General features: G+C 34.6%; 1 protein-coding gene across 1 annotated transcript in view; it reads right to left on the bottom strand.

The window, feature by feature from the left end:
• Swip-1 (EF-hand domain-containing protein D2 homolog Swip-1) overlaps positions 1 to 13529 on the bottom strand; it is a 97086-nt gene that overhangs the window by 955 nt on the left and 82602 nt on the right. Inside the window, exons 2-3 of the mRNA XM_074137432.1 lie at positions 3136 to 3283; positions 1350 to 1484 (exon numbers count right to left, since the gene is read on the bottom strand). Coding sequence (XP_073993533.1) covers positions 1350 to 1484; positions 3136 to 3283 — 283 coding nt within the window. The remainder of the gene's footprint in view (positions 1 to 1349; positions 1485 to 3135; positions 3284 to 13529) is intronic.

The following is a 13529-nucleotide window of genomic DNA, read 5'->3' as shown; positions in this document are numbered from 1 at the left end:
TCCTCTACAGCTGACATTAATTAGGTGCCATGGACCGTGGAGTGGCGGAAGCTCATACTTTACTAAAAACAATTTTTTCTAACGAATTAAAAGTAGTCACACGCCAGATTTATAAACATAACCTTTATGTTAAACCAAAGAATCGTACCTCATATCTATAATATCTAAACGGAATATCCACCTCACCTGCTAGCCAAGAATGCTAGCCAAGTATCTTAGAATGTGCATAGGTAAAAGCCTTTTACAGATGACTCAAATGTACAGAACTCAAAGTTTTTTTCTTCTTCTACAGACTACTTGGTAACTGTTAACTCTACACTGTTTTGAATGTATAGGTTTCGTGACCGTAAATTGTTAAACTTAGAATTCTAGGTTAGCGAGGAATCGGTCAAATAAAAAACAAACTCGACTCTTTGCCAGCGTTTCGACAAATATATTGTCCTCTTCAGGGTGTGGCTATGTGGGTTGGTTGAGTTTAGGACCGATTCCTCGCTAACCTAGAATTCTAAGTCTACGCTGTTACTTTTTACCTTACATACATTATACTTTCTTAAGATCGCTATACGGACTAAAACTGAACGGACAGCAAAACGATCTGATCTGTAAAGAATATAAATGCTCTAATCTAATTCTTCGCCATATCACCTTTACTGTTTCCTTCTTCACATTACACAATGATCTCAAAAATTCCCTTCTTCTCCAACTTGCCACATCTTTCTACATTTCTCAGCAGAATCAAAGCTCACTCTAATCCATTAGCATTGACACTCTCTACTCATTACCACTACGGCATTCCACAACGACTTTTAAGGCGTAATAACCTGCGAACTTCTGACTTCTTAAAGTAGTGTTCCATTATTAACGCTCAATAATGAATTCTAATTAGTCATCTTCGAATAGATTCTAAACTACATGCTTCGCAATATTGGGTGGGTATCAGATGATGAGCAAAAAATTGATACGAAGATTCATTAATCTTAATCCACACTCTAACTATCAATCAAAAAGAAATAATCAAACTCATCTGAGACGATGATTGTACTGTATATGTCACTAAACTTCGATCCAGTCATCGCATTCTCTTCAAAATTAACTGTCTTCGAGCTCTGGCTTGTCAAATGGAAGATCACGACGGATATAAATAGATAACAAAAAAAAAAGAGTATCTATTGACTTCCTAGACTGAATATCCATCCATCTGGCAACCATTAACGGAATTTTATATATATGTATGGATATAAACATCAGTTAACTTTTCTGGGCTTTCTTCCTAAAAAACTTACACCCATTACATAGAGCCAACTAACTCTATATTTGTAAATAATTTTGAAAAATCAAGATTTTTTTACCTTTGCCTCGAAGAAATTTTTAGCACCGCCAACACCAACTTGATCCACATCGATTTCAGTAAGTTTAGCAAGCTGTGATAGTCCACTTTCTTCCACAAGTTCACCAGCTTTAGCTTTGCGGAATATTAACATAAACTGTAAAATGCAAACAAATTAGAATTTAGCTTTATTTTCGGCTACTTAATATTTAATAATTGCAAGGTTAAATTATTCCAGAGAGTTGGTCTGGAAAAAAAACAAAAACCAAACCCTCCAGAAACAAAAAATCTATTGTTCAAATATTAAATACATAGTTTTTTATATTCATCTTTCTTAATAAAATTCTTTCGAAAAGGAGGAGAAATTACTGTGAATTTCAGTTTTTAAAAGTTTACTTTCGGCATGTTTTCAGAATTGGTTATTTTCATGCATAGTTCCAAACATAATTGTCACAATTTCCTACCTACATCTAATTCAGAGGTTCGTGATAACCAGAAATAAGTTTCTTACCAATAATATTTAAGCATGGAAATGTCGGCAGCTAGCCAGAGTTCTTTCACTGGACCAATGACTTAAGAAAAATCTCGTTTATTTATTTTGCCAGAACAAAGTGTTCATAATCAAAACTACTAACGAACGCATAACAAGCTTCTTTTAGTCCCTTGCTACATAATAAATCTAAATCAGGAGACAGATAATCCTGCATGATCTAAACAGTAAGTTGAAAGAACAGTGATGACAATGAAAGTTTTTGTGACCGCAAATTGTTAAACTTAGGATGGAAGATTTGTGAGGAATCGGTCAAATAAAACAACTCGTCTTTTTGCCAACGTTTCTACAAATATATTGTCCTCTTCAGGGCGTAGCTATGCGGGTTGGTTGAGTTACAGAAACTGATAGTTATTTAAACTGATAGCTGTTACAGTTTCTGTAACTCAACCAACCCGCATAGCCACGCCCTGAAGAGGACAATATATTTGTAGAAACGTTGGCAAAAAGACGAGTTGTTTTATTTGACCGATTCCTCGCAAATCTTCCATCCTAAGTGATGACAATCCTCTTTTACTTTACTCTATTTCTTTTATTTTTACTCTACTATATTATTGTATTATATTATATTATTGTACTAAGGTATTGTGGTGGTTCAGATTTTCGTTTTCACAGTAAATATCTGAGGCCCTCTGAATATTTTATTTGTAAAACCGGTTATGGATTGAGAATATTTCTGGGATCGATTCCTATTTTTAATCCTAATACTTTTGTGTTGTTAGCGTTAAAATTAGTTGCTAAAATCAATTTTGAATTCCCCATCTGAATTGATCATTTTCTTGAAAATGGTTCCTAGAGTGTTTTGTAAACTCAAAATGTACATACAAGTACATAATGTAATATATACCTATATAACTTTAAATTTCATACTTTTTCTAGAAAAATTCGTGACAGAGATCTCCTCTTGGAAACATCTCCTTATTGTTGCATTTCAGTGTAATGTACAGATACTTGTTTAGTGTTTGGAATTGGTAAGAACTAAATGTGACTCAAATATTTGGAGTTTTTCTTAGCAAGGAATCACATTAAGACTAAATTTCTGGTTAATGATAGATGAGGTCCAACTGCCCCAGTCTGAGCTTGCTAACAAAAAGAATTAAGAAAATTGCCTATTTCTATGGAAGAAAAATATAGTCTAGTTATCCAAGTTGGAGACCTAGACCTCCTAACCCTAGTTCCTTACATATAAGAAGATATGGAGAGATCTTGAATCTTTTCTTGAACAAGGTGTAGAAAAACTGTTACTTGTCAAACTCACCTCTCTGAAACTGATCCTGTTATCACCGTCTTCATCGATTTCTTTGATCATGGTCTTCAGTCCAAGGTGGGTCTGTGGTGCTCCTAATTTCTCCATCATTCTCTTCAATTCAGTCAAATCAAGATAGCCATCATGCCCTTCATCATATCTACAACAGATTGTTAATTATGTTATTAATATTCTGAAGAATACTTTAGTAATGCAATCACACGACTGTTCAAACCGCTTGGTTTTTGGAACGGGTTAGTTTAGATTCAGGCAACCTTCAACGCTTGCAGTAGTTATAGGTGTAACCTATAATTTTTTACGAAGTCCACTTTTTTCTTAGGACCTAGGAAGGAAAAGACTGTATTCTCCTCTTTACTAGAGACTGAACGCAATATTGTTCGCGTAAAGTGTTGGATTGCATGTCGAAGAGTGTTCTAAAGCGAAATAATAACAAAGAAGCACTTCAAAGAAAGTAAGGGATGTGACAGAGGCAGGAGCATTGTAAGGAATGCGGGTACAAATCTGTAGCTACTTTCTGTACAACAAAGCGGTACAAACATAAAACAGGATATAGATTGCTAGCGCATTTCCTAAATCTAGAATGGAAAATAGTTTACTAAGAAAAAAAAACTAGTTTTGTATAAATACTTTCCAATAAACATGTTGCACAATCTTACAAAACCAACGAGTTTATACACATAATATATTACAACGACTAATGCTCTTCTTATGTTCATTTCCGTTAAATCCATTCAGAGTCTTGAAAGGATAGTTAACCTTCTGCACACACAGGAAGAAATCAACAATGTCAAGAAAAAAAAGAGACGGTAATTTCCGGAAAGGAAGTCCTCTTAACTAGGTCAACAGGCTTTTATTAAGTACCAATAGCAGTACTAAAGGACTTATACTTTGACTTTTAATTTAACAAATAATCTAACTGAACTTTTAATCATTTTGAATCAATAAAAAATTCTTTTTTTTAATTTTGTATTCCTCCTAATAAAAGACAGAATTGCAATCTGTTTAATTTTCTATATTGATTTTTTTCCCAGAACTAGATGGATATTTTAAGGCCCCGAGAAGGCTACTAAGAAAAATGTTCCCAGAGAAAACTGTTAATTCGGGGTGGAGAAGACTCAGTGCTGCAGTTCTCCTCTAAAGCAAAGGAATCACAGCAGAAACAACTATTATATTTATTTGGAAAATAATAATTTAAGAATAAAGAGAGTATGAGCTGGAAAGAATTGGAGACCATGGAGAAAAACAAAAAGAAGTTCTCCACGGTAACGAAACGATATGCTACTGGCCATCGAGATGGATTTCTGGCGTTAGAGCTGTGGCGTACTCTGTCTTGCTCATATCAGAAATGAAGTGAGAGCTAACGTGTAAAACAATATCCATCAAGAGACCAAGGAGGGGTGGCTGCAGTGGTGCGACCATGTACAAAGAATGGATGAGGTCCGTTAGCTCAAGGTGAAATACAATCCTAGAGTAAATTAAAAATGGAGATATCGCCGTAAGTGTTGGTGGTTGGATGTGCGTGAGGCTATGACAGGTCTCACGGAGTAGAAAGCCTAATTCGAGAAGGGTGTACCTGGATATGTTAAAAGAATTCATCATCGCCACACTCAAAATACATTTCTTTTTCCCAACTAAACAAATGTTATATATTTAATTTTATTAATATTTTTTTAGTTAACAAAAATGTTTATTGTACTTACAATTGTTTGCATAATTGGTAGCAGTAGGTAATCTTGGTTAGTAAGTAAATGTCAATTAGTTGCTTCTGTTATATTAGTAAGTTTTAAGTAAGTTATCTTTTAGTTTTCCGCAATTTTACTTAATTTTAGGAGCAGTTCTTTCAAATAGATTACTGAATAAATTATTCTGCAACTAGAATGTTAGTAACAATTTGTAACAATTTGTTACACCACGTTTGTAAGAAGGTTTCTCTTAGGTTACAGAACAGAGATGTACAAAATTTCGTATAATATTTCAATTACCGCTGGCTTATAATTTTACATTTAAATTGTATTTATTATGAGATTATTATTATTACATCATTAAATTCATAATAGTACTTTTGTTTTAATTCAAGATGCGTCAACATTAGAGGTCATCAGCTCCCTCCCAGAACCTTTTTTTTTTGTGCATCGTTGGTCACAGTACAGTGTTCCCTGAAAGTTTAGAACGTTGATCAAGTAGCCTACAGAGAAGTTTTTTACCGTCTGTTTGGTTGCTACCTCTTCAGTCTAGAGTTAGGGTTCAAGGTGAGCCGCTTATCAAACACAGAGACTAACTCTCTACTATCAAACCTGAGGAATTATGATTTCATGGATGGAGGAAAATAGGTAGAACTGTTGCTTGTACGATGGTGAGTTCATGTAGCAGCATATAGCGGTATTGACTTTAATTTTTTATCTTTTGAGAAGATCTATATGGATTTAGAGAGCGTAGAATGCCATTGTCCTGGTTTTGGTGTTTTGAAAGCAGCTATAGTCTGCATAAGAATGGAGAATAATTTTTTGGCACGATGTGATATCGTAAGAGAGCTGCAAGGACATGTCCTTAAAGAACACCAGCGTGATTAGGGATAGAAAAGGCCTGAGTGGATTCAGAAGGAGCTGTAGAAAGGATTTGAGTTTCAGAATACAGGAAGAAAATAATAGTTCCAGTCTATGACCAGTAAGTTAATAAAGTTATATGTAAATAGATAACAAGATAAACTAACTGGTCCTAATTCAAGCTCATTAAATTAAGTACTGTTAGTGAATGAAACTATTTAATACAGCGTGCAGAGTGAGACTTAATTCGTTAAAAATAGCAGCTATTTAACTTCAAATAAGAGCACATACTCGGCTTCACTGACCGAGCATTCATTTTTATCTAAATACCCTCATCTTAAGTAGATAAGGAAACATTTAACACTTCATTCATTGCTTGGATATGAAATTTTAAATTAAAAATTTATTATTTATGATTTAGTAAGTAACTTATATATTTCTTTCTCTTGTTTGGTGAAGATAGTATTATGATCATGCCAATTTTTTGGTAATTGACTTTTTAACAGAAATATTCGTTTTTGTTATTATTTTTTACAAGATATTATTGTGTATGTTTAATGAACATATCAAAAACTAAAAAAATCAGAGCTATTTGTAACTTAATATTTAAATTTGGTTTCATCAGATAACTTAGCGGCCAATAGTCAAATACTTTTTAAAATTTCAAGTTTGGAAATATATTTAAGTTAGAAAATCGAACATTTTGATAAATAGAAGGTCATATGAAAGTTTACAACAATTTTTATTATTATTTTTTTATTTAAGGCGCGTCATTTTCTAAGTTCATTGTCGTCCGGAGTCTTTTAGAGCACTGTCGGTTTTCGGATAGTTCTCTCGCTACAGATAGCACAGTTTATCTTGGGCACTCGCTTCGTTGGTCCATACACTAAACTTGAAGCAATTAAAATTGAATTCATTGAAGAATATACGAAATAAATTTACTTAATTTAGGATTTAGGATTATTTAATCTTTCCCAAGGTAACCAAAATCTTTTGTTCCCCTACATTGCATCGATTAGTTCAGTGATTAGCATACTGGATTCCCACGCGGAGATCCCGGGTTTGAATCCAGCTGATGATCCTTAGATTTTCTCTTCCTAGGAGCTTCTTACAGCTCAATGACCGGTGTAATGGACAGTGTTGTCTGTAACGAGAAAACACTGTCCGGAACACGATAGTGCACCAATGATCTCTGGACGTTGGCACACCTGAAATTAAAATAATAATAATGTTTCCTCATCGTAATATTGATCAATCTGCCGTCAAATCATCAATACTTTTCTGACTTCACTTTGGTAAACTTCTAATTTCAGTTAATAACATTATTGTCACTATCAAAGGATATTACGAGATATAAGGATTGCTTATCGTCCCTCAGATACTCTGCTATCTCAGAAATTTGGACGCCCCCTCAATGAACGTTATGGATCTGCCAGTGACCCCACCTTCTATTTCAACAACCACTTCCTGACATCTGTTTGAAATTTAAATAATTCCTGCCACAGAGACTCCACGATTCAGTTTCTCAGCATGTCTTCAGGTGAACAGCGAATCGAACTAATTACAAATGAATTCTAAAACTCCAGCCTAGATCTAGAGAATCATAGAAAGCTGGATCCTCCGTTGTCTACACAAATGGATAGCGACCTTTTTCATTTCTTCATGGTTTGACAAGCGGCACAATTGACTGTCCGGAACTTTTGCGCCATCTGCGTCTCTAATTCGTGTCTCCCAAGGCTAAAAAAGTCAATCACCTTTTAAAACCAGAAAAACTAACCGCCCTTGATCTTCAGCCATAGTAGCTACAGGAAATGGTAATGTTTTTTTGCTTGCCCTATCAGGAAATCATATCGAAAAAAGTAAGTGAAATAATATTTTTTAAAGTATTAGACTTTCCATTTTTTCCTTGATTTGTAAAGATATTCTTTTGTTTTTATTTCCAGATTTTCAATTGAATTTTCCAAAGGAAAACGGTTTCTCTTTTTTCGTCATAACAATTTCTTTTTTAAATGCGAGCTCGAACTATGATAGTTTCATTTTTTGGGGCAATATATCATAAGTACTCGAATCTACTTGTAAATTTACTAATTACAGTAAATGATATATACATAATATATCTTATAGAACTTTTGTTTTCTACAAAAAGACTTGGAACATATATTTCCAGACGGAACTACGTATAACAAGACAAGTATTTCCTCTCTCGACAATTCCCCCCCCCCCAGATCTTGAAGACGTAATTTCATGCTCATTATATGACAGTATAAGTGAACCCGAATGTAGGACAGCATACTATATTTAAGCATCAGATAAACATGTCACGTAATAGCTGCTCACTTCATACTTGCAACAATATTATGGAAATTCAACAGATTTTCTTTTCCAAGAATACTTTAAAAAATATTTTTAGTAAAATCATTTTATTTTTTATTAAACTATTTCCGACTTTTATAACACCATCATCATTCTAGAAAATATAAGTAGTATCATCATTATGATTTCCGTTTTTCTTTCCCTTCTTTCCTGATGGTGAAAACAGTTATACGAAGTTGCCTTTGTGGGTGGAATACTGGCCAAAATTATATTTTATTTTATGGTGTACCAACATTTGACGTCATTGGCACTTTGAGCTTTTCACGTTACAGACAACACTGTCTATCAGCAGACAATTAGCTGTGTGAAAAACTAAGGGCAAACAGCTGGATTCGAACCCGGGATCTCCGAGTGGCAATCCATTATTAATCTATTAATATTATTAATCATTCGAGCTGAGTAAAGGATGTACTTGGTAAGCTGTAAAGATACCTCAAGAGTCAAGTGTGCACCAGAAGAAGTTGTACGCAAAGAAACCTACCAGATTCTTTGAGGAGATGGAGAAAAACCACCTGATTGACTGCGATGTCCATATCCTATAGCCAAAGAAGATTCATAACCTGAGAAACAGGAGGACCTGCTGCCTAACACCTTGAAGAGAGCACGATAGGATCTTAAAGCTGCGGTCCCTCCAAAAAAAAAAAACTGTTGCAAATTACAGGGCCTTTCCGTTGGCCTTCAAGGTAAAAGGATCAGGACTACTTGAAGGGTCACTGGTTCTTCCCTTAGATTTCTTCTTTACAGGAACATATATTACCACAGCCACCATAAACAATTATAGCACTGTACGGAAAGCTTCTTTGAATATTGCACTAGGAAAGACACTCATAATTCTTAAGTAAAAAACGTTTTGCGATCGTTATGTATTATTAAATAATACTAATTTTGTATTGCTATATTAGAATGTAAATATGATAAATAATAATAATAGCAAAAATCAAAAATAATAACATTTAATTTTAATGGAATGTGTCTGCAATTATATATAATAAGGTTATTTATATTTTTATTTATTTAAGATCCACTGAAAGCTATATTTTAAAAAACTGGCCCAGCAAGTAAAACCATTTACTTTCATAACAACTTAATTGAAATTTACTGCGTTATTTATACCGCACCCAGGTGGCGTTAGTTGTGCTCTGGATCCTGTGCTCTGGACCAAGCTTCATTCCCTCTGCACTGGCCAATTAACATAACTCGCAGGTATATAACTACCGCTTATTTATTTCTATACGCAAGAATTGTTTTCAAATCTCAATTATGTCTAGTAAGGGCGCTTACTGTTTTAGGTAGGAAGTCTAATATTCAGAAATATCCAATTAGTTCATGGCCGTAATGTAGCTTCTATCTCTAAAACCGAGGTTCTCTTCTGGCTCCCGTTATTGAATCCAGTAATTCCCTTTACAGTTTTATAAACTTAATAATTAAATAAATGATGATTACTAAAAGTTACTGAAAAATGGCCTAGATTACGAAAATAATGCCCGTTTTTGCAAAGAAATTTTATTCCTACTAAATATTTTGGTACTGAGTTCTATTCCCAGTCTAGGCCTTTGATTTTATTTAATGGTTGATAATTAAATTCATTGTTAAATATGTTTTATCAGTCGCCTCCGTCCACGATACCTAATATGGAGTTAGACGAAAGCACGCCTTAAAAAATGGGCATTAATTCATTGTTTTTGTTAGTATTCTATTTCAAGCAATATTTCAGCATAATAATAGAGCTTTAACAAAAAAACAATAATTTTGAATCCAGAGTTCCACGAACAAACGAAGCTTGAACGTTCAAGAATCATGCAAAACGTAGTCGCTTTACAAAGCGACCAATCCACTCCATCTGTGGTTCTTTTGAAGATCCCCAAAGCTAGGCTTTTCGGCAATCTCCGAAAGTTGTCGAAAGAGATGAGGCGTGCCAAGATCACCATTTTTAACCTACGCTTGAGTTTTGTTCAGGTGGCAAATGGTTTAAAAAATTTGGGTAAGTCAGAGAACTTCAAGATCTAATCGTAAACTGAACTGCCAGATCTCTCATTAAGGATGCTAGTTCAGAAATGGATGTCATTTTTAATTCTGTTTCGTAATACACATGACTTCCTGGGCATTCAAGAAATGGAAAGACAGTTGTTTATATTTCTAAACTAAATTGAAATTTTAATGGGAGTTCCTTCAGTGTTGGGCAGCCTTCCTAAATGTTATCTTGCACATTATGGCCACAGTTCGATAATCGGCGGAGAACGTTAAGAGAAAATTGAGGAGGCACCCGCCAAAATCCTATACACTCTAATCAAGCTACGCCGCTTGGAATCTATGGCTACCAATACTTTCTCTTTTAAGTTCTGACCACGATGTCCAGTAGGTTCTAGGCCATTTTCTTTATACAGAGACTTGTATGCATTTGACGTGGTCAGTTCTTTGTTTATCTAACCACCGATGTCTTTAGTCCATTGTCTTTAATGTAAATGCCCTGAACTGAATGGTTAACATTGATTTCAGTTTTCCACCCAGTGAGTGCCACCAAGCTGATAAGTGGATTCAAATGTTCTTTGAGTTCGAATAGTCCTAAGTAAATATTCAAGCTTAAAAAAAAATAAGTTGTTGACAATACTGAGACCAATTCCATTCTAGTCATGTCGACAGCAGTCCCGTTCAAATTTTAGTTTGAAGAACAGTTACAGTCACATTAGAATGCAGCCTGCGAAGACAGATATTCGTTATCAGTTGAGCAAAAAAACAATAGAACCATTTATTATAGGCTGGCAGAGACACACTCTGATAACTTATTACAGCTAAGTAACCTTACTGCTACGAATAATGTTGCTCAAGAGAGATTGTACAACGTTACAAATAAAAACCTTTTATCACAAAGTTTATTTTAAAAAAATTCAGTCTTCTACTGATAAATAATTCATTTTATTTTATACTGGTTTGTCTGTCAGTCCATTTAGAAAGTGGTATTGGTCTTTATTCTCGTACCATTTTTATCTATGCTGTTTTACTTCTATAAACTTGAAATTACGTCTAAATATTTTTATTTGCCCTCACTTCAATTCCTTATCATCAGCTATGTATATTCTTACAGTTCGAGGTGTTTCGAATTTTCAAGAACTATTCTAAAGGCTTACAACCAGCTATGTGTGCGATTCAACAAATGGAGTTTTTTTTTATTTTTAATAATGTTTAATTCCTCTATAAATTATAGATTGTCCTGTAAACTGCTGAGGTATTACAACACATCTAAAGAGGAAAGCCTTGCATCCTATCTAAATAATGCTAAGTGAACTTTAACATTCCTGATGCTCTTTTTTTCTTGATGTTCCGCAAGTGACCTTTAATTAGTTCCATTGAGCCACCCACACTAGTGCCAGGTGAGATCCTGCAGTTCTCCCAGGTGATAAAACAACTTTCCTAGATAAACTATGGAATTTGGAGGAAGGAGAAATCGGAGCCGAAAGCGAGGGATAACCATTTCCGGTAGCCAAGTCCTTCCCTCCTTCCTTGCCGCCCCTATTTATTCAGATGAAAGCTCCCACGAGAGGATTCTAGGTATGATCTAACATCTGGTATTCTTCAACACCTGTTAACTTGAATACTTGATTTTTTTGCTTTTGCTGTTAAGTGTGAGATGTTTAGATTTTTATGAAGTTAGTTACGTAAATTGGGCATCTAATTAATTTGCAAAGAATTTTAGACTGACCACAAATTTTGTGCGTTCAAACATTTGGCTGAAACCCATAGATCTAGTCTGTAAGCCCACTCAAGATTCATTACAGTGTTGTGCTCTAAATTACTAGTTTGAAGGGTAAAATATAAATTGTGTCATCAATTAACCAGTTAAGCATGGAATTTAGTTTTAAAAAAAACACAGTGTGCTGAATTAAAATCAGACAATGACGTGTATACACGTGACGAACGCAGGGGCAAAACAACCAAAAGTTTACAATAGTCGTAATAGTCACTACAAGCGACTTTTTCTGCAATCTCAGGGGCTTGAGATTACAGAGTATTCTGTGCTCATTCAAAATCTTGAACCACTTCACGTATGCATTGCCTAGCTAGCTAGGGACGCAAGAGCTTTTACAAGGAAGAAAAGAGCTTTGAATTCTGTGCAAAATGAAAACATGTTCGTACTGAGGTCTGAACCTCTATCTAAAAGGTAAAAACGGCATTGCACAAGGGTTGAGAGCTTCTCGTATTTGTGTGCGTAATTCCCAATCTCTAATGCGGAGACCAAACATCTACCAACCACTTATCATTTGGCTAACTCCCTCCAACCCCCTCTGTATAAAATACTTGGCAGTACTAGGCGTCACGGTAGCCGAGCGGTTAGAGGCGAGACCTGCAAAGCTAATATGCATTTGTGGTACTGGGTTCGATTCCCGGTCTTGGCCTTGGATTTTATTTAATGGTTAAATGAGAAATAGTAAAGTACGTTTGCAAGTCGCCTCCGTCCACGACACCTAGTAAATGGTAGTTGGACGTTAAGCCCCGCCTGAAAAAATAGGCGATTTTTTTACTTTTACTTGGCAGTTGTATTGGTAAGATAATGGAAACATCCCACCAAATAATATTCTTATTGTATTTTATTAAAATTTCGAGTTTTTTGTGGTTAATGGCAATTTTATATTTTACACAACGAGTATACACGTCGAACGCACCGTAATAGAGATTTGGTTTAACGTGTATACACGTTAAACACGCTTAACTGGTTAACATTAAAATTTGAGAATAAATTGACAACAGTAAGAGATGTGCGTAATTACAAGTTTTTATTAATTGATTAATTGGTTAGAAAGCTGTAGGTCAGCTGTAGTGACGTAGTTTAAATGTTAACATTTAAAAAAACAAGATCTGAGAGAGCGTTAAATGGAAAGATAAAAGTGAAAAAGAACAAAATGTGAAAGATATAATTTTAGAAACACATTACTCTAGAGAGCTGGCTTCTATCAATATCTCACATGAAATACAGCTTTTAGTGTAATTGCCCTGTTTTGTAGTAATGGCAGCCAGTAATGGAAAGACAACAAACATTGTAATATCTTAGACTGGTCGTACCACCTACAAGATTTGCTTTTGGACATCTTTTACTGTAAAGTGCACTCCATTAAAACAAACTTTGGTCTTTTGAAGACGTGTTTATATTATTGTTGCTAAGTAAAAAAAAGGACCAAAAGAATGTTACATCAGCCAAAGGTCGAGAATAAAACGAATTTCCAGTTCTGACTTTGAGCCATCTAAGATGTTTTATTGCGATCATTTTTTCTTAATGGAAATTCCTCTTTATGCAGTTTTTGACTAATGGTGCAGTAGGCATACCTCTTCTAAAGTGACGTTCCAGTTAAATGTACTTATACAAGAAGATAGTAAGAATTAAATAATCTGCTCAAATTGGGTGTTTGAAGAAATAGAATGAGGTTTCATCATATGGATTTATCGACAGAGATTCGTGTGGATGCTCACAAAAAGATT

This window comes from Rhodnius prolixus, unplaced genomic scaffold, assembly GCF_049639745.1.
Source record: "Rhodnius prolixus isolate KJV_2025 unplaced genomic scaffold, Rpr scaffold_5, whole genome shotgun sequence".
NCBI classification, from domain to species: Eukaryota; Metazoa; Arthropoda; class Insecta; order Hemiptera; family Reduviidae; genus Rhodnius; species Rhodnius prolixus.
Note: the sequence above shows the minus strand (reverse complement) of the source record. Positions and strands in the feature narration are given on the sequence as shown.